We start from the raw sequence: 21,644 nt of genomic DNA, 5'->3' as shown, positions 1-21,644 counted from the left end.
ATATAATATATATATGGGATGTATCCAGGGGAAGTAGCATCTGTGTGCATAATCAGCAAGTGACTATTATATCAGTGAAGCAATAACCATGACAAATTAATTTCACCAGTTGTGAAAGCCCTCATGCACAGGGGGCATCACTAAGCAAAATAAAATAATTTACAACATCAATGCTAACCAGTAATCCAGTATGATGTGAAAATGAAATCTGTGACTTCATACACGCACAGAATTTGCTTTTGATTTGAACATTTCTTTAGCATGGTTATTTAATCGATATATATATATATATATATACTGCTATACAGTTGCGACTAGTCCAATACACTCACTTTTGTGGTCGTTTTTTACCGTCATAAAACTTTCTGATTGTAAAAAATTGCCACAAAAGTGTGAGTTAATCAAATAGACAAACTATCCTACTGAATTTGTAGCCTTCAATGTTAATCATGATACTCGACAATAAATAGATAACATGCTTATATATCTCAATTTCAAAATAATTTACTTCCATAAATAATTGAAAAACAATCAAGAGCTGAAATTTGAGAATTATATCGCTTAAATACTCTAGATGTCCCTGAAATTGTATGACATATGAAAATAAGTCCCTGAATTTTTTTTTTCCGATTCCGGATCCCTGGAATTTGTTTTTTAATCTAAATAAGTCCCTAGCCGTGTTAGGAGCTTATGTAGCTCTATTTTTGCACAATCATCAATTCCACGTGGCTTTTTTCATTTTTCTTTTATTACACATGTATTAATCAATTATAATTAAACATTTTAATCTTAAAATTAATCCCTCAAATCTAATAATCCATAATCCCTAACAAATTAATGCCACATGATATGATTAAACGAAAATCAACATTAATCCCAAATTAATAATTAAACTTAATTAAGTTTTCAACATCTTATTAACTTAATTATAATTTAGCTCAAACTAATTAATCCTAAAAAACAAAACTCATCTTCAAGCCCTTCCCTCTCCACCAACCACCTCATCCCTCATCCTCACGACATCTCCTCATCTTCTTTATGTGCATCTGGATAACCCCCCTTTCTCTCTTCCCTGCAAACTTTATGGCTACAGCAATGGTAGCTTCAAATAGAAAAACCCCCAATTTCATATTTCAATTTCAAATAGAAAAACTCATATTTCTGCCTCTTCTCCTTCTGGGTAAGAACCTGCTTGGTACACTAAATCAAAGCAAAACCGAATCCAAATCTGGTTCTTGTGGGCAAAATCGAATCAGCGAAGAACACTCTTTTTGCAACTATCAACCCTCTTTCTTTAGGGTTTCTCTTCATATCCATGGAATGTGGACTGGTGGAGGATGTGGGTTGTTGTTGGAATTGTGGGTTGTTGTTGGAGGAGGATGATGTTGGATCTGGGTGTGGTGGATCCATGATTAAGAGTCGATCATGGACGCTCAATCGTTGTCGCATGAGTTCGTCGTCGTCGTTCTGGGTTCGTTGTCCCTTTCGCCTGAGTTCGTCATCTTCATCGTTATGGTCGATCCCTTTCTCTCTCCCTCAATCTGACGACGACTATGCTTGGAGAAGGTTCTGGCTCCAGAACGGCGGTCTCGTGGCGGAGCGATGGAGGTTCTATCCACCGTCCCCGCCGTCGCCTTTTCTCCGTTCAACCTTCGCCTCTGTCACCAGCGAAGCTTCTTCTTCCTCCTGAATTCCTAACCTCTGCTTCTTCTTCTCCTTTTTTTCTAATTTAATTGTTAGGGATTAGGGATTATTAGGTTTAGGGATTAATTTTAATAAGAAAAATGTTTAATTATAATTGATTAATACATGTGTAATAAAAGAAAAATAAAAAAGCCACATGGAATAGCTAATTGTGCAAAAATCGAGCCACATAAGCACACAACACGGGTAGGGACTTATTTAGATTAAAAAACAAATTCCAGGTATCCGGAATCGGAATTTTTTTTTCAAGGACTTATTTTCATACGCCATACAATTTCAGGGACCTCCAGAGTATTTAAGCCGAATTATATTTCAATTTAAACATGAGTGTGGTGGTGATGGAAATAATTCGAACATTAGCGTGTTATATTACCGTCTATCTATATGACCGACAAAAGTAATTACCATTTAGCGTCGGCTATGACAATGAGTGTGTTGCATCGACTTAGAGTCGGCTGAGCCGCCACTAAATATAGCTTCGCCCGTCATGAACGATTCTAAATGTTAGCTTTGACCCATTTAACGTTAGCCTTGACACCAACACTAAATTGACTATAACATCCATTTTTACCTTACTAATTTGCATTTTTCTTGTAGTACCAAACTTGGAGTTGAGACTTTCAACTTTGCTTAAAAAAAAGTTAAATATGTAACACTTTAACCAACCACCTTTGGTGGTGGAAAGAAAGAAGATTCTTTCAAACTGATGTTGGCCTTGAGAGAAAAAAAAAATGCTTCTTCAAGTAGCAGTTTTCTAATTCACAACTCACAAGGGTCAAAATCAATTTTCTCATCAGGAGTCGAAGCATACCAGAGTTAAAAATAAAAAATAAAGAAATACCTTGGTGTCGGGAACTCGATCTTATTCCATTCACACCAAATTTATGAGATTAATAATTAGCCATGCCAAGTGTCAAATTCTATTCTATATATTAGAATTAGACCTTCCACTATGTTCCAACCATGGTCACAATGGATTTTCATCAACAGAATCAGAATCTAGCGCATGTTAATGACTTTGAACTGCACAGCTTCGTGGAAGATCCCAACTTTGATCAGTTTATCAATATGATTCGTGGGGAGAATGAAGCTGCTGCTATCTGTGACTTCAATTCTGACATTTTGAATGGTTACTATGTTGATAACACATTCCACTCATTCCCTGCAAACCAATTTGATCAATGCAATAGTAACAATTCTGTGAGAGTTTATGATCCTAGCTCAACACTTAGCTCCTTGTCATGTTTTGATGAAGAAGCCAAATGGGGAGGAGAAGAAGAAAATGATGGGGAGGATTCTTCTTCTGCTGGAACAACCTCCACCATGGAAACAAAGATTGTTAATGGTAAGTCAAGGCCAAAAACTGATAGGTCCAAGACTTTGATCTCTGAGAGGAGGAGGAGAGGACGAATGAAGGAGAAGCTTTATGCATTGCGTGCCTTGGTTCCCAACATAACTAAGGTACACTTCCCTATTTGCAAAGTTTGAGATTACCTAGAAAATGGAAGCAAATTAAGATTACATGGAGTAGAATGTTTGGATCAGTTTTCTGTTTTGTTAGAATCAATTATAAATCCAAAGTTGTGCACATTTGGTTTTCCGTTTGGGAACCCCGGAATCAATTCTAATTGAGTAAAATCACATTTGGATGTCAATATTGATGTTTGTGAGTCATCTCGGACAGTTGATTTCAGTACCAAAATCAATTCATGAGCGTAGAAGTTAGAGAGAGTAACTTTTGCGTTGAACATAATTGAGACTTTACAACTGAACTTTACAACATAACTGGAGCTAATGTAAAAGTATGGCCTAAAAGTATTTCCCTAATTAAAATGTCCAGGCCAATATTTCTTCTATAACTAATTTCTTGAACCATCCCATGAACTTCAGAGATGAGAAATTTATAACCTCTCTCCACATTGTAAAGATAATTTTTGCCTTGAAGAGTTAATTTATCTGATATGGAATGTACAATTTGTCAGATGGATAAGGCCTCTATCATTGGAGATGCTGTTTCATATGTGTATGATCTTCAAGCACAAGCCAAGAAGCTAAAGACTGAGGTTGCAGGACTTGAAGCATCCTTATTAGTCTCCCAAAATTATCAAGCAACAATTGAAAGCCCCATGAAGGTTCAATCCACTGACCACAGCAGTTCCATCTGCAAGAGGATCACACAGGTTTGTTTGATAAAAATCTTTTTAACAACATAAGAAGTTAAAAAGAGTGTTTGTTTTCAAGATAAAATCACATTCAACATCAGACATTTGACTTTTCAATATAGTTTTTCCAAGTGAGCAAAGTTGTTACACTGAGAAAACGTCCATTCACATCCAACCAAATGGATAAACAAACACACTCTTTGGATAATAGTTGAGTGTAATGTAAACGAACTTTCATCTTAATACACGAGAACAATTATGTTCACTTTTTGTCTCTAAGTAAGTGCTAATGATGTCTGTTTGCACCGGTTCCAATGAGCACATAGCCTAAGTCTTTATTCTCTGCAAGCTAATGTAACTAACATCTGTGAACATGTGGATTTGTAGATGGACATCTTTCAAGTGGATGAAACAGAGCTCTATGTGAAAATAGTATGCAACAAGGGAGAAGGTGTAGCTGCCTCATTGTACAAGTCTCTTGAATCTCTCACAGGCTTCCATGTTCAGAATTCAAACTTGAACACAGTTTCTGAGTGTTTTCTACTTAAATTTTCTTTAAATGTAAGCCAATAACATCTTCTGTTTTATTTAATTTTTGTATTCATGTTCTTTGCCTAATGATTTTGTCATTCATGTGTTTTAAACAGGTGAAAGGTTCTAAGCCAGAAATAAACTTGCCCAATTTGAAGCTGTGGGTGACTAGCGCTTTTCTGAACCAAGGCTTTGAATTCATACCTTCTTTTCAGGCCTGATTTTTTCAAACTATGTAATGTATGATGTAATCTAATTAAGGTTGCATTAGAGGGATTATGATGAGGCATGAAACCCTGTTACATTCATGTCTTGACTCAAGATGATGATTGACTATGAGAATGAATGTTGACATCATGACATGTAATTCTCTACTTTTAAGCCATTATTATCAGACAATGCAGTGTCAATTTTTTAAGCACATTTTATAAAGATGTGTACAGAGATGACTCAAACCACCCACGAAGATATCTACACTATTTATATTGATGCCTCTTGTTCATCATTAAGCAAAACTTAAATTTTCATATTAGTGTTACATCTTCGAATAGCTGTGTTAAAATTGCTACCCAATATGCCCTGAGAACCAAGTTGCTATTTGTTCACAAAAAGAACGTAAGAAAGGATGGATAGTCAAGAGTACATTGCTTTGCCTTAAAACCCTAAATATGAAAATTACCTAGGGACAACCTCTCCCTAATTGCAATGAAGGTCTAATGGAGATAATTATGAGATTACTATGAGATAGGGTCAATGCTAGTGTATTTTTCATTTATGAGCGAGATGAGATTGATGATTCTATTGATTCATGGTGGTTCCCTCCTTAATTGGGTCACACTAACTTATTTTAAGAAAATAAAAAAAAAGTTTAATATTTTGGGCCAAGCCCAAGTTTTTTATTTATTTAAATTATTTTGAAGATGGGAATAGCGAAAAGAAAAGAAAAAGATAGGAACAACACAGCACAGTGTGGCCTTGGTGTTCTCCAAGTCTGGTTATGAGCAGGCTGGTCAAAAAGAATTTCCTCAACGATCTACAATCCCTCAAGACTTGGAATTGTGAAGTCAAGCGACTAAACCTTGCAATGAGTATCACGTGTTCGGTCGACTAGGTATTGAAGTTGCTCTGAAGATCCAACCAAACATAGATAAATTGTGTCATTTTTTTTTCCTACACATAAGATAAATTATGTCATTAGCCCCCCACAAAATGCATTAACTTATTTTTAAACACAAAAAAGTAAATTAATATAAGAAATCAAATTCAAGAAACAAACAAAACAAAATTGAAAAAAAAAACAAATGATGAGAGAAGTGTGTAGAGTGTGTGTATAGAGAGTGGGTAGCATTAGCATCACATTACAGCCATTGACTCAAACACTCTCAACCTTTATCTTCACTCTCCGTTTCAATGCCGCTAGCCATGGCGCCCCACGCGCTCATCTCACTCTCTCCTCACCCACCACTCCTCCGATCATCCTTCTCCGGTGCCTCCCTCAAACTCTCCCCCCACTTCCGAACCTTCTCACCCTCCAAACCCCTCGCCGTCCTCGCCGCCACCAAGAAAGCCGTCGCCGTCCTCAAGGGCACCTCCGCCGTCGAAGGCGTCGTCACCCTCACCCAAGAAGACAACGGTACAACATTCTGAATCTTCTGATTTTTGTTAAGAATTGTTGTGTTCTTCCATTAAGCTTCTGAGTTTGATTGTGTTTGTGTTTGTTTGTTTGTGATGAGTAGGACCAACAACTGTGAATGTTAGAATCACTGGTCTCACTCCAGGTCTTCATGGTTTTCACTTAGTGAGTGTTTTTGCCCTTGTTTATTAACACCCCTTTATTCAAAATTGTATTTATAATATTATGTGATGCTTTATTTTGTAGCATGAGTATGGTGATACCACAAATGGGTGTATATCAACAGGTAAGATAAGAATTAAGATAGCCTCAACTTAATTTCCATTTTACATCACTTGTTATGGTTTAGTTTCATTGAACATGTTAGGGGATTTGGGTTTAACACCCCACCCCATGAGGCTTCCCACCCCACTTTTATTGAAAACGGGATTTAAATTTCCTTTTTTAAAACGGAATTTAATATTCCGTTTTTTTAGTATACAATGAATGGTTGAAAATGTGACACATATGCTAAAGTACAAAACGGTTTTTTAAGTTCCGTTTTATTTGTATTAAAAACGGAAATTTAAATCCCGTTTTCAATAAAGTGGGGTGAGGAGCCTCATGGGTGGGAAATCCCACGTGTTAGGAGTGTTTGTTTACTTATTGATTTACTACTTGTTTAGGACCACATTTTAATCCTGACAACAAGACACATGGTGCTCCTGAAGATGAAATCCGTCATGCGGGTGACCTGGGAAACATAGTTGCTAATGCCGATGGTAATGCTTCTTTCCATTCTCTTTTTGTTTATGCTTTCTCGACCTGTTTATGTAACATTTGGTTTTTTTTTTTTTTTAATGAAATGCAGGAGTCGCAGAGGCAACAATAGTGGATAGTCAGGTGCGCTTTGTAATTTGTGTTTTAATAATAGTTGTTCGTTTGATGTTTTTTTTTTCTAACCATGGTTCTTATGCCTCTGGATCTGAATTCAAATTAGCTAATCGTGTTGTTTGGCATAAAACATGCAGATTCCACTCACTGGCCCCAATGCAGTCATTGGGAGAGCCTTAGTGGTTCACGAACTTGAAGATGACCTTGGAAAGGGTTAGTTATTCCATTTTAAATATTTATTTACCATACAATTCTGTACTGTAGATGAAATTACTGCCACAAGCTTCGGCATTTGTCATACCCAAGTAAACAGTAGATGAATGAATACTTATCCTAAGGAAGGAATGACTTGTAAATGAAATTGGTTGTTCATTTTCTCGCTGACATTTTATATCTCGCATTGTAATTGTACCATTGTATTTTAAGTTTGGTGTCTTAATGTTACTGAGTATTTATACTTTGGCCTCATCTGCATTTGCTTATAATTTTGCAGGTGGGCATGAACTTAGTTTGAGCACTGGAAATGCTGGTGGAAGATTAGCATGTGGTATGAAAAAAAATATAGACTAAAACAGTTCTATCCTTTTCATATTCATCAATTCATCCATTCTGACATGATTATATGTTACTTGATTTATTCTGTGATGCGATGTTTGAAGATGAACAATTTTCTATAACTGATTTTTTTCCATACTCAATATAAAGTACGATGATTTCCTCACAAACTGGTTTCCATAAATAATACACAAGTTTTATACGAAGCAAGCTCTATATGTAATATTCAAAAGTTGTGCATTTAAGAGCTAACTGCTGAGTAAACTGGGCCTTGATTATATGTTCCTAAATGTTGGTATGCGCATAACCGATATAGAGAAATGATGACTCGAGGTTTAGAAGATCATGTATACATGCTTTTAGACGTGTGGCAAAATTGTGGTGTTGTCCAATTAAAACAAATAAAATATCTCCAATTTCCTATTTTCTTCCTCCTTAGATATAAAATAGTTGCTGGAATTTTAATTTCACAAATATCACATTGAATGGTCTCAACATCCTGCAATTTAAAAGGAAATTACAAGCTTGAATTCTCAAACCTTTTCTGAAAGATTAGTGATTACATTTGAACTTGAAGAGATAAACTATGAAGCACACTTGCAATTTGCGTCAAAACATAAGATTCAGTGTGAAAAAGCTTTAGATGCACTTTTTGTTGATCATCATCTTTGGAACATTGATTATTCCATTCAATTGTAGGCTTGGCATTGGGATGGTTAGGCCCTAAGGACAAGTTTTTGCTCAAGTCAAAGCCCTGCATCCTTAGGATTAAAACCGTAACCCATTTTGCTAGAAAAGTTTTAAAACCTGCAGCTATATTCTCACATAGCTAATCACAATCTTAAAATTAATCTATTATTTCATATAAACTAAAACATATGTTAAGAAAGGTAATTGATAAACGAGTGAAGGTAAGTTAACGTAATTGACTTTATTAATAATTAATATAATAACCATAATGATAAGGGGTTCAACCTACCCCCAGCAGTGTTGGTACTCCTGGGTCAGGGTGAAGCTGTTTAGCTTATTTGATATTCTGATTATTAAAAGATGTAGCTTTTATTTGTTAGTAAATTAGTCCTAGCTCTTACCACTTGAGCTAACCTTCCGGGACAGCTGTAGCTGATTTATATCTTTGCACTCTGTGTACTGTTTAAATTTCAATGTCTGTGTACCCTAAATTCTTATGTTTCTCTTCTAATGATAATATGGCTGTTGTCCTTGCTTGTTTGCAGGTGTGGTTGGTTTGACTCCAACATAAATGCAGCAAATGCTTTTGTAGCAGTCATGTTATTTTATCTGATGCTTGCTTTCTCAGTTAGGCATGTTTTATAAAGCATGATTACCTACAGTTATTTGCTTTATTCAGTTAGCAATGTAAACTATGAAGCTTAATGCATGTTTGGAAACATTCTACGATTGATTTTAAAGCCTTAATCAATTCTCCGGGGAGTAGCTTTTGAGTACCAGAATTGATTCCGAGGAAAAATAAACTGATCATGCTAGTGTCCTTAAAGATGTGTGTGCAAATAATCGTGATAATGCATTAATCCTTTACTAGATATTGGCCCCGTTTGGATAAACAGCTTAATTAAGTGCTTATGGTCATAAGCGCTTATGACATAAGCGCTTATTCATAAGCTATTTTTAAAAATTTATTGAAATAAATTAAAAATAAGCTGTGTATAAGCATAAGCTGTTTTTCATAAGCTATCCTGAGTAGCTTATGAAAATAAGCTGAAAATAGCTTATGGCAGACCATAAGCTGTTTGCATAAGCTCTCCCAAACACGGGCATAAGAGTTTATGCTGTCAGATAAGCTCAAATAAGCTCTTCCAAACTGGGCCATTAATCATGCAATCAGGTGTTTACTCCCCAATAAAATTTCATTTATGATGTAGTCCTTGTTGTGTGAAAGAACCTACATTGATATTCTATATTACCTGTGCCATGTTAGATAATGGTGAAAGCACAAAAAGTCTATGTTGGGGTTTTCCTTCATTGAAGCAGTTAACAGCATGGAGTACTGCTTTTAAGCATGTTGATGATAAAAAAAAATGTTGAGAATGTTTTGCTCCTAATTCACCCGATGTGATGTTAGGTACATTTAAAATTGTAGTAGCCTCTAGAAAAAACACTACGTTTCTCCTCAAAATCGTACAATGTCTTTGATAATTTTACTTACAATATGTTGAAAAAAAATTGCATCCTTACTCATTTGTTATGATTCCATGTTTTGATAATCCACAAATAATTCTATATCCTATTGAATCTAAACAAATGAAATATTTTTTAAGGTGATCAAATTGATATTTTATCAAGGTGAAGCATGAGGCATCGTTTCCCCTGATTAAATAAGACTGAAACTAACATTTTTTTTTGATAAGAAACTAACCTTAAAATAAGTGAATAGGCAAAGGCCAAATGGTTTGGAGTGTTACCCCAACTAGTTAAATCGTCAATCCTCAGTGAAGCAATGTGATTGAGATATAAATATATTGAAAATTACACCAACATTTTATTTAAATGTATATATGAAGACGATGTTATGATTTACCTAAGACGTGGTTATTCAGTCATTGGGTAAATTAAAACAATCACATCTCTAAACAAAAAAATTGGCCACACTGACTAGAGCGTCGAAATGTCTTATACAAGTATCTCTAACGCCTGCAACCAGCATCACCGCACTATCGCCACCACTTTGGCCACACTCCGCCACCAAGACCCGAAGAACATCCAAGTCCAGTTCCAGTTCCGCGAAGAACAATATATAATGTACGGAGAGAGAGAGCTTTTAAAGTTTTCTCCACAGCATTTCTACTAGTAATTAAAAATAAGAAAAGGAATGAAATTGTTATGGATCTACGAAATAGGGCCAAAACAATGAAAAATAGTGAAAAACAAAGGGATCTGCGAACAAACAATGAAAAATATAGATCTGCGGACAATGATTTATCTGAGAAATTAACTCACTCCTTGGAATACATAGATCTTCCGAACCAGCAAAAAAACAGTACAATAATAATTTCCAAAGGGATTCTCCCGAAAATACAAATCAAACCTGAAACCAAATCACAACCTGAATCTTGTCACAAACACATATCATCATGTCCGTGCATTAAAGATCTGATCTGAACAAACAATCTCACGACATCCGGTGATTAAAATACCGACAAATTAAGTTTATGCAGCCACAGATAAACCGAAGTAAAGAAAAAAACCATTAACCCTGACAGAATTGAAGGAGATGATGACACAAGAAACACAAAATAACAATAATTTCAAATTGAAGTTGCAGTCCCTAGGCAACCAAACATGAAGCAACACAGGAAAGAAAAATGCAAAAATATGGTTCAAGCAAATATGAATACTGACCTCAAACTCAGTTTTTTTTACAAGGACCAAAACATACACAACCTAAAGAGAAGAAGGATAATCTTTTTGGACAGAGAGTGAGCACAATACTTCACCAAAATATGAAATAACATTACATCAATTTAAGCCCTCACATCCGTTGGTCATGTGTCAGAACTGGATTCTTCAAAATCAGAAGTTGCATAACAAAATGCAGATACCAAGAGACCTAAAAAATCATACAAATAAAAGTTCACACAATGAAGATATCCTTGGGCATGAAGCTAATTCTTCGAACATTTTACATTTTAACCGTAGACATAAATATTGCGTGCAGCAAATTGTCATGGTCTGTAAAGTTGTTGATTTCTGCATGACATATTTTGCAAATCGCAGCTCACTTTCTGTCGCACAACAATCCTTAAGATAGCACTTTGTAAAGTGTGAAGTAAGACATTGAGGAACAAAATGAGGGTAACTAATAGGGCCACCCTTGGGATACCCACGGAAAATAAGTTCAAGATCCTGAAGCTTGGGGCAATTTTTGAGCATCTCAAGCAGGAAATCCCAGCTGTCCACAAAGGTGAAGACCAAATGTGTTAAATTAGGAAACTCAGGAATCATCTCAAACGTTCCGTACTGCAAAAAATAATTCAAACCAATTATGAGATATACAGGCAACATGAAATAAAAATGAAACCAAATAACAAATTGAACATATTTTCCTTTACCTACCTTTATAATGGTCAAAGACTCCACATTAGATATTGCCTGGAGAGGAACATCCAACCAACCCCTAAGGGATTTTAATTCTGCCCTAACCAATTTGGGTAAGCTTTTAAACTCTTCCTTAAAAGAAGAGACATCAAGCTTGGTATATATATGACGTGCTTTCAAATCCTCAAGAATTGGAAGCCCATAAAGAAGCTCCATAAGATGTTGAGGTTGTTGAAAATCAACATCAGCCAAATGTAGGGATTTGAGTGAGGGAAGCTCAACAGAAGAACAAGCATGCAGGGATACTCTTGTCAACTTAAGAACAACTAGGGTTTTGCAGCATAAAGTGTGGCAACTCAAACTAACTGCTCTAGACAATTCCATGTCAAGGTTCTGAATATGTTGTTGTGTGAGGCCCTCTACCCATGCATTGATCTTTTCAGCATTTGATTGGAAATTATTATAAGGCTGATATTTGAGACGGAATTTTCTTATAGGTGGGTGCATAGATGGGTGCAGATTTCTGGCGAGGATTGTTGAGCTTACGTGGTTTGCAAAGTCTAAGAATGAATCAGGTTTAGAGCGTCTAGTCCGAGTTATCATAGCTTTATAGTCATAGTGATCATATTCATATTCATAGTGAACTGAGGTACACAGGAGGCTCCACCTCCGTGAAAGAACACTTGTGGCAATAGCTTGTTTAGTTGGGAGAACGGAGAGAATGTGATAAAAGATTTCATCGGGTAACATGCTAATAATGTCCGCCCTATTTGAATCACTTGTATGCCTTTTTAATATAGCTTGTGTTGTTGATTCCAGTTTTTGACGTTTACTCTCCTGTGAAGCATGTTGACGGGAACTAGCCACATCATATGTGTCAATTTTCCCTACAAACTCAATGACGGTGAGGACGCGGGTTGAACAGTCTAATCTGTAAACACAACACAGAAGAGTTATCAAAGCTTAATAATAATGCCAAATCAAAATATACTAAACCAAATAGCCACTAAGTTCACAACAAAGAGGAATAACTAATTCAAATTGACTGACTATTCAGATCAGAATAGAAAAAAAGATGCTGCTAATACTAGAAAAAAGATGGATGCCTCACATAAATAAATTCAGAATAGGTTCAATAATCAATAGAAACACACATGTATGGTACAATTAGCCCTAATTTGAAGCCCTAATTTGATCAATCCCAAAATCAATTATCAATTACCTAGGAGCTCCTGCCTCTGCGGCGCCGCCGTGCCGGTGAGACTCGCGAGCAACCGAGCAAACAGTTGAGGGAGCAAACGTTCCAAAGAGACTGAATCATGCTAAGCCGGAGATCGCAGTGACATAGGAGGAGAATGAAAGACCTAAACTTTCACAATTCGATAGATAGATAGATAGATATACCCGACGACATGTTTTGCTTAATTACACTTTATCAAAGACATATGAGATTAAAATGTCTATTTTAAAGAAACTTTAAATAAAAGTTTTAAAAAACAATGATCCTGCATCAGTTTCAACCTTTAGTCTATGACTTCACTTATATAGCACACTCTTCACAACCTTATGCAGAGCAAAGGGCCTATTGAAAATCTCTTCATGCATATGATTTTGTTCTTCTATGTTAAATATTTCCCTTCTTTTATACTCAAATTTCAGGGGTAGTTGATGCGGCATGAATACTTATAAGAGTTCATATCCAAGTGATTTGAAATATGGAGCAATTGGTGTGGAGTATAGTGGAGTGTGACATGAACAATGAGCACATGCATATACACAGGATGAGGACCAGACTGAATGATCCTCTAAAAGGAATTAGGGGATGATAAAAGAATAAAAGGCCACAAGTCCTTGAGTTCGTGGATTAATGTTGTAGTAACCGGATCATGATGGGTGAGATCCAGACTATATAGAATTAGGATTAGTAGAGGGGTTTGTAATAATAGATGTAAATTCTAAATACATTTTGGTTATACTTAAATTTCTTCATATAATTTAAGAGCAAGTGCAATGCAATACATAGGTAAGCGAAGATTTTGGTCGCGCAATCCTATTAGTTTTAGTTTTTGTGTTACTTATATATGTTAAAATGGTCTAAGTTTAAAATACTACAATCAACTATTTTAATATATGTTTTTGAAATATTTAGACCTCTGATTAAGATTGTAATATCATTGTTGGTATCTCAATTCTTCTATAATTAAACTATGGATTAAACTATTGATTGATGCCAACTTCAATAGCCAATTACCCATGCAACGCCCAGGTAAAAGCACGTTCTCACTGTGTGGAACCGAACTTGCATAATCACGTTCATGCAGAATGTTTTATCTTTTTTTCACAGTAGATTAACTCAGCTATTGTTTATTAGCTACCATTAAACCGTTCTCTTATATGCTTTGCAGTATTTGAGATTTCGTTAAACAATCTTTTTATTAGTTAATCAATCGCACGAATTTCAATCTACGCAACAAGGGTTTCAATTTAAGACTTTTTTACCACTTTAATTAGCATTTCGGACTCTTCTATTTCATCTGTTCTTTAATATGTTTGTAATTTCTTATATCTATGATTTGTTCTATTGTCTTCATGTTCATGACGAATGTCAAACGAGTTCATATTGATCTAGATCAGGCTTAGAAGAAAAGTCATTTTATTCACTTTGCTTCGCATTTCAAACTCTTTTATTTCATTTGTTTAATATATTTTAAAAAACAATATATTAATTGACGAATCAAATACCACAAATCATATTCACCGTGCACCGCGCCGGTAAAAAAACACTAGTATGATTTTGAATACTTAAAGTTAAAAAAAAGTAAGTTTACAACAATATCATTTGTAGAGAATTTTGGATGACTTGCAGATCTATTTTTCTGTTACCTGCCCTGCAGATATGTTTTTTTCATTTCTTTGTTGAGTCCCTTAATCGCATCATAAAAGAATCCATTCATCTTTTGTAGGAGCAAGAATTAGATGATGGTCTTAGTTTTGTTAAAAGTTCACTTGAACTAGTCCATGATGTCATTGAAAAACCAGTTCATGAGCCCAGACCTTTAAAGAAAAATATTTTGAATACTTAAGGGTAAAAAACTAAGTTTACAACCTTAGCATTTGTCGAGAATTTTGGATGGCTTGCAGATATGTTTTTCTGTTACCTACCTTGCAGATCTGTTTTTTTTTTTGTTGAGTACCTCAATCGCATCATAAAAGAATCCTTTCATCTATTGTAGGAGCAAGAATTAGATGATGGTCTTAGATTTGTTAAAAGTTCAGTTGAACGAGTCCATGATGTCATTGAACCACCGGTCCATGAGCCCAGACCTTCAAAGAAAAATATTTTGAATACTTAAGGGTAAAAAAAGTAAGTTTACAATCTTATCATTTGTCAAGAATATTGGATGGCTTGCAGATCTGTTTTTCTATTACCTGCCCTGCAGATCTATTTTTTTAATTTCTTTGTTGAGTCCATTATTCGCATCATACAAGAATCCTTTCATCTTTTGTAGGAGCAAGAATTAGATGATGGTCTAAGTTTTGTTAAAAGTTCACTTGAACCAGTCCATGATGTCATTCAACCACCGGTCCATGGGCCCATACCTTGAAAGAAAAATATTTTAAATACTTACGGGTAAAAAAAGTAAGTTTACAACCTGATCATTTGTCTAGAATTTTGGATGGTTTGCAGATCTGTTTTTCTGTTACCTGCCCTGCAGATCTATATTTTTATTTCTTTGTTGAGTCCCTTAATCGCATCTTAAAAGAATCCTTTCATCTTTATAGGAACAAGAATTAAATGATGGTCTTACTTTTGTTGAAAGTTCACTTGATACAATCCATGATGTCATTGAACAACCAGTTCATGAGCCCAGACCTTTAAAGAAAAATGTTTTGAATACTTAAGGGTAAAAAAACTAAGTTTACAACCATATCATTAGTAGAGAATTTTGGATGACTTGCAGATCTATTTTTCTGTTACCTGCCCTGCAGATCTATTTTTTTCATTTCTTTGTTGAGTCCCTTAATCACATCATAAAAGAATCCATTCATCTTTTGTAGGAGCAAGAATTAGATGATGGTCTTAGTTTTGTTAAAAGTTCACTTGAACCAGTCCATGATGTCATTGAACAACCAGTTCATGAGCCCAGACCTTCAAAGAAAAATATTTTGAATACTTAAGGGTAAAAAAACTAAGTTTAAAACCCTAGCATTTGTCAAGAATTTTGGATGGCTTGCAGATATGTTTTTCTGTTACCTACTTTACAGATCTGTTTTTTTTCTTTGTTGAGTACCTCAATCGCATCATAAAAGAATCCTTTCATCTTTTGTAGGAGCAAGAATTAGATGATGGTCTTAGTTTTGTTAAAAGTTCACTTGAACCAGTCCATGATGTCATTGAACAACCAGTTCATGAACCAGACCTTCAAAGAAAAATATTTTGAATACTTAAGGGTAAAAAAACTAAGTTTAAAACCCTAGCATTTGTCAAGAATTTTGGATGGCTTGCATATATGTTTTTCTGTTACCTACTTTGCAGATCTGTTTTTTTTTCTTTGTTGAGTACCTCAATCGCATCATAAAAGAATCCTTTCATCTTTTGTAGGAGCAAGAATTAGATGATGGTCTTAGTTTTGTTAAAAGTTCAGTTGAACGAGTCCATGATGTCATCGAACCACCGGTCCATGAGCCTAGACCTTCAAAGAAAAATATTTTGAATACTTAAGGGTAAAAAAAGTAAGTTTACAACCTTATCATTTGTCAAGAATATTGGATGGCTTGCAGATCTGTTTTTCTATTACCTGCCTTGCAGATCTGTTTTTTTAATTTCTTTGTTGAGTCCCTTAATCACATCATAAAAGAATCCATTCATCTTTTATAGGAGCAAGAATTAGATGATGGTCTTAGTTTTGTTAAAAGTTCACTTGAACCAGTCCATGATGTCATTGATCAACCAGTTCATGAGCCCAGACCTTCAAAGAAAAATATTTTGAATACTTAAGGGTAAAAAAACTAAGTTTAAAACCTTAGCATTTGTCAAGAATTTTGGATGGCTTGCAGATTATTACTGCTGCAGTGTTTATATTCATTGGTGTATCAATTACAATTATATTAGGCCTTCCATATATAGAATCAAACTGTTGTGTGCTTAGGTTATATTAGTGTTGCTCAGCAGCTTTGGAATTGTATCAGAATTTTTTTCCTTCTCTTCTCTACAATTCTGTTTTTCTTCTACTAGGTATGCTAATGTGATTTGCAAGCCTCTCACCTCTCACTTAAGAGGAGGAGGTGATCAGGTTATATTGAAAGCTGCTACACAGGCCTTTCTTTCCTGGTTGGACATGGGTGCAATGGATGCATTCATGGTACTTTACTTTCTCTTTTGTATGTTGGAAATTTTGTGTTTGACACATAAATAATTTCATTTCATCCATGTTTTTTCATAATATAGGAATCTATTGTTGAGGCTCTCAAAGATTATTCTTTGGCGGTCAACACTTTGTATCTGATGATCCTATCACTGAGGTTAATTATACTCTTTTTTTTTTTGTCAAATGAGGTTAATTATACTCTAAAACATATAAAAGTCATTTTTTATTTTGCCATCTTATATAGGTGTATTTTTTTTATTCTAGGTGTCGTGGAGTAGAGATTCCCACATTAGCAACACGCATGATCATGCTAATGCCTGAACAAATTGAAAGTGTACGTCCTCTCACGGTTGACTATGCTTTTAAGCTGGCTCATGAGATCGTTAAGGTCATTGGAGCTCAGACCTTTAAAGAAAAGTATTTTGAATACTTAAGAGTTATAAAGGTAAGTTTACAACCTGACCTGCAGATTTGTTTTTTTATTTCTTTTTGAGCGCCTTAATCGCATAATAAAAGAATCATTTCATTTGTTGTAGGAGCAAGAGTTAGATGATGGGCTTAGGTTTGTTGAAAATTCACTGGAGCATGATGCCATTGAACCATCAATCCATGATGTCATTGAATCTCCCGTCCATGATGTTGGCACAAGTTTACATGTGGCGCATTCAGGAGAAGAACAACGCGATGTGATCTCTTTTTTGGAGGAAAACAAGTTTTGAACTAATATTGTAAGTCATGTACTATCTTCAATTAAATTTTGTCACAATGTTTTATTTGCCTAACATTCTCTTAATTAATAGGATCACCGGTCTTCAATTGTAAGGAAGGGTGCTATTAGCAGAGTGAGGATGGTTGCTTCAAACCGCCACCGTTTTCGTACGGGAGATCTGTCTCGGCTTTATGCCAGCTTACAACAGGTATATATGTTTGCTTTATTTTTAAAATTTTCCACGGAAGTGACACTGTAGCTAAACTACTAGTTTTGTTGGCAGGTCGTTACTGCTGATACGACTCTCGACTTTGCAATTGAAGTTGTCCGCGCCATTGGCGACATTGCTAGTGTGTTTGGAGCGCAATCTCCAAATTGCGCTTCCATTTTTGGTGATTTAATTGTAAGTTTGGTTGGTAAATATAATTAGTAAATATAATTGTTTATGATATCTAATATGTTCTTTCTTGAATAGAACAAATTCAAGGTGGAGGGTTTAAGAGCCTCATTGATTGAGACTCTTGAAGCCGTGCATAAGGCTGGATCCATTAACCTCTTGAATCCTTCGATTGTTGATGGTATGCTGCTATTTTTATGATTTAATTTTACTCTATAAGAGAAACAAAGGATTCATATCTTGCTTTTAATGTTCTGCAGCGGTGACAGTTGGTATAAGGGATAAAGACTCGGACATGCGGCTGTCCACATTGACAGGGATTCATACATTGATAGAGAAGATTACTGCATCAGACATAACTGAGACATATGCGCAAATACTTGCTGAAGTTAGTTTCTTCTAGCTTTCATTTGGTTCAACAACCCTACTTCTCTTAGAACTTGTAATGTAAATGTTTGAATCTTGTTGCGCACAGAATTATATCTAATATACTTCAATTAAAAAACTAAGTTTACAACCATATCATTTGTAGAGAATTTTGGATGACTTGCAGATCTATTTTTCTGTTACCTGCCCTGCAGATCTGTTTTTTTCATTTCTTTGTTGAGTCCCTTAATCACATCATAAAAGAATCCATTCATCTTTTGTAGGAGCAAGAATTAGATGATGGTCTTAGTTTTGTTAAAAGTTCACTTGAACCAGTCCATGATGTCATTGAACAACCAGTTCATGAGCCCAGACCTTCAAAGAAAAATATTTTGAATACTTAAGGGTAAAAAAACTAAGTTTAAAACCCTAGCATTTGTCAAGAATTTTGGATGGCTTGCAGATATGTTTTTCTGTTACCTACTTTGCAGATCTGTTTTTTTTTTTCTTTGTTGAGTACCTCAATCGCATCATAAAAGAATGCTTTCATCTTTTGTAGGAGTAAGAATTAGATGATGGTCTTAATTTTGTTAAAAGTTCAGTTGAACGAGTCCACGATGTCATCGAACCACCGGTCCATGAGCCTAGACCATCAAAGAAAAATATTTTTGAATACTTAAGGGTAAAAAAAGTAAGTTTACAACCTTATCATTTGTCAAGAATATTGGATGGCTTGAAGATCTGTTTTTCTATTACCTGCCTTGCAGATCTGTTTTTTTAATTTCTTTATTGAGTCCCTTATTCGCAACATACAAGAATCCTTTCATCTTTTGTAGGAGCAAGAATTAGATGATAATCTTAGTTTTGTTAAAAGTTCACTTGAACTAGTCCATGATGTCATTGAACCACCGGTCCATAGGCTCAGACCTTGAAAGAAAAATATTTTAAATACTTACGGGTAAAAAAAGTAAGTTTACAACCTGATCATTTGTCTAGAATTTTGGATGGTTTGCAGATTTGTTTTTCTGTTACCTGCCCTGCAGATCTATTTTTTTATTTCTTTGTTGAGTCCCTTACTCGAATCTTAAACGAATCCTTTCATCTTTGTAGGAGCAAGAATTAAATGATGGTCTTACTTTTGTTGAAAGTTCACTTGATACAATCCATGATGTCATTGAACAACCAGTTCATGAGCCCAGACCTTTAAAGAAAAATATTTTGAATACTTAAGAGTAAAAAAACTAAGTTTACAACCTTAGCATTTGTCGAGAATTTTGGATGGCTTGCATATATATTTTTCTGTTACATACCCTGCAAATCTTCTTTTTTTTCTTTGTTGAGTACCTAAATCACGTCCGAAAAGAATCCTTTCATCTATTGTAGAAGCAAGAATTAGATGATGGTCTTAGTTTTGTTAAAAGTTCAGTTGAACGAGTCCATGATGTCATTGAACCACCAGTCCATGAGCCCAGACCTTCAAAGAAAAATATTTTGAATACTTAAGGGTAAAAAAAAGTAAGTTTACAACCTTATCATTTGTCAAGAATATTGGATGGCTTGCATGTCTGTTTTTCTATTACGTGCCCTCCAGATCTGTTTTTTTAATTTCTTTGTTGAGTCCCTTATTCGCATCATACAAGAATCCTTTCATCTTTTGTAGGAGCAAGAATTAGATGATGGTCTTAGTTTTGTTAAAAGTTCACTTGAACCAGTCCATGATGTCATTGAACCACCGGTCCATAAGCCCAGACCTTGAAAGAAAAATATTTTAAATACTTACGGGTAAAAAAAGTAAGTTTACAACTTGATCATTTGTCTAGAATTTTGGATGGCTTGCAGATCTGTTTTTCTGTAACCTGCCCTGTAGTTCTATTTTTTTATTTCTTTGTTGAGTCCCTTAATCGAATATTAAAAGAATCCTTTCATCTTTGTAGGAGCAAGAATTAAATGATGGTCTTACTTTTGTTGAAAGTTCACTTGATACAATCCATGATGTCATTGAACAACCAGTTCATGAGCCCAGACCTTTAAAGAAAAATATTTTGAATACTTTAGGGTAAAAAAACTAAGTTTACAACCTTAGCATTTGTCGAGAATTTTGGATGGCTTGCATATATGTTTTTCTATTACCTACCCTGCAGATATGTTTTTTTTTCTTTGTTAAGTACCTCAATCGCATCATAAAAGAATCCTTTCATCTATTGTAGGAGCAAGAATTAGATGATGGTCTTAGTTTTGTTAAAAGTTCAGTTGAACGAGTCCATGATGTCATTGAACCACCGGTCCATGAGCCCAGACCTTCAAAGAAAAATATTTTGAATACTTAAGGGTAAAAAAAGTAAGTTTACAACCTTATCATTTGTCTAGAATTTTGGATGGCTTGTAGATCTGTTTTTCTGTTACCTGCCCTGCAAATCTGTTTTTTTTATTTCTTTGTTGAGTCCCTTAATCGCATCATAAAAAATCCTTTCATCTTTTGTAGGAGCAAAAATTATATAATGGTCTTAGTTTTGTTAAAAGTTCACTTGAACCAGTCCATGATGTCATTGAACCACCGGTCCATAGGCTCAGACCTTGAAAGAAAAATATTTTAAATACTTACGGGTAAAAAAAGTAAGTTTACAAATTGATCATTTGTCTAGAATTTTGGATGGCTTGCAGATCTGTTTTTCTGTTACCTGCCCTGCAGATCTATTTTTTTATTTCTTTGTTGAGTCCCTTAATCGCATCTTAAACAAATCCTTTCATCTTTGTAGGAGCAAGAATTAAATGATGGTCTTACTTTTGTTGAAAGTTCACTTGATACAATCCATGATGTCATTGAACAACCAGTTCATGAGCCCAGACCTTTAAAGAAAAATATTTTGAATAAGAGTAAAAAAACTAAGTTTACAACCTTAGCATTTGTCGAGAATTTTGGATGGCTTGCATATATGTTTTTCTGTTACCTACCTTGCAAATCTGCTTTTTTTTCTTTGTTGAGTACCTCAATAGCGTCCGAAAAGAATCCTTTCATCTATTGTAGAAGCAAGAATTAGATGATGGTCTTAGTTTTATTAAAAGTTCAGTTGAACGAGTCCATGATGTCATTGAACCACCAGTCCATGAGCCCAGACCTTCAAAGAAAAATATTTTGAATACTTAAGGGTAAAAAAAAGTAAGTTTACAACCTTATCATTTGTCAAGAATATTAGATGACTTGCAGATCTGTTTTTCTATTACGTGCCCTCCAGATCAGTTTTTTTAATTTCTTTGTTGAGTCCCTTATGCG

The 21,644-nt window shown here is 34.9% G+C and overlaps 3 protein-coding genes across 3 annotated transcripts; 2 read left to right on the top strand and 1 right to left on the bottom strand.

Annotated features, from left to right (window-relative positions):
- The first annotated feature begins 2,568 nt into the window (after positions 1-2,568).
- LOC130747220 (transcription factor FER-LIKE IRON DEFICIENCY-INDUCED TRANSCRIPTION FACTOR-like) lies at positions 2,569-4,818 on the top strand. The gene is made up of 4 exons (XM_057600086.1): positions 2,569-3,165; positions 3,687-3,884; positions 4,254-4,427; positions 4,514-4,818. The coding sequence occupies exons 1-4, from the start codon at positions 2,668-2,670 to the stop codon at positions 4,616-4,618; spliced, it is 975 nt and encodes a 324-aa protein (XP_057456069.1). The 5' UTR covers positions 2,569-2,667; the 3' UTR covers positions 4,619-4,818.
- Positions 4,819-5,735: 917 nt separating this feature from the next.
- LOC130747221 (superoxide dismutase [Cu-Zn], chloroplastic) lies at positions 5,736-8,930 on the top strand. The gene is made up of 8 exons (XM_057600087.1): positions 5,736-6,030; positions 6,134-6,195; positions 6,277-6,316; positions 6,696-6,791; positions 6,881-6,912; positions 7,041-7,116; positions 7,397-7,450; positions 8,694-8,930. Exons 1-8 carry the CDS (start codon positions 5,808-5,810, stop codon positions 8,717-8,719), a joined length of 609 nt encoding a protein of 202 aa, XP_057456070.1. The 5' UTR covers positions 5,736-5,807; the 3' UTR covers positions 8,720-8,930.
- Positions 8,931-10,979: 2,049 nt separating this feature from the next.
- Positions 10,980-14,486, bottom strand: LOC130744989 (F-box/FBD/LRR-repeat protein At4g26340-like). The gene is made up of 4 exons (XM_057597144.1): positions 14,416-14,486; positions 11,551-12,463; positions 11,217-11,454; positions 10,980-11,044 (listed from the first exon to the last, which is right to left on the bottom strand). Exons 1-4 carry the CDS (start codon positions 14,484-14,486, stop codon positions 10,980-10,982), a joined length of 1,287 nt encoding a protein of 428 aa, XP_057453127.1.
- Between the last annotated feature and the right edge of the window lie 7,158 nt (positions 14,487-21,644).

Source organism: Lotus japonicus, chromosome 3 (genome assembly GCF_012489685.1).
Source record: "Lotus japonicus ecotype B-129 chromosome 3, LjGifu_v1.2".
Classification (NCBI taxonomy): Eukaryota; Viridiplantae; Streptophyta; class Magnoliopsida; order Fabales; family Fabaceae; genus Lotus; species Lotus japonicus.
The sequence above is the reverse complement of the archived record's forward strand: the minus strand, read 5'-3'. Positions and strand labels throughout refer to the sequence as shown.

Bases quoted from the DNA above. Each gene is read 5' to 3' on its own strand.
- LOC130747221 (XM_057600087.1), top strand. From the start codon at position 5,808: ATGCCGCTAGCCATGGCGCCCCACGCGCTCATCTCACTCTCTCCTCAC. The intron at 6,792-6,880 runs GTAATGCTTCTT...AATGAAATGCAG, and splicing joins CATAGTTGCTAATGCCGATG to GAGTCGCAGAGGCAACAATA. The intron at 7,117-7,396 runs GTTAGTTATTCC...ATAATTTTGCAG, and splicing joins TGAAGATGACCTTGGAAAGG to GTGGGCATGAACTTAGTTTG.
- LOC130744989 (XM_057597144.1), bottom strand. From the start codon at position 14,486: ATGAATGGATTCTTTTATGATGCGATTAAGGGACTCAACAAAGAAATG. The intron at 12,464-14,415 runs GTAACAGAAAAA...TTGTGTTTACAG, and splicing joins AAAACATATCTGCAGGGCAG to ATTAGACTGTTCAACCCGCG. The intron at 11,455-11,550 runs GTAGGTAAAGGA...TATTTTTTGCAG, and splicing joins AGTCTTTGACCATTATAAAG to TACGGAACGTTTGAGATGAT.
- LOC130747220 (XM_057600086.1), top strand. From the start codon at position 2,668: ATGGTCACAATGGATTTTCATCAACAGAATCAGAATCTAGCGCATGTT. The intron at 3,166-3,686 runs GTACACTTCCCT...ACAATTTGTCAG, and splicing joins TGGTTCCCAACATAACTAAG to ATGGATAAGGCCTCTATCAT. The intron at 3,885-4,253 runs GTTTGTTTGATA...GTGGATTTGTAG, and splicing joins TCTGCAAGAGGATCACACAG to ATGGACATCTTTCAAGTGGA.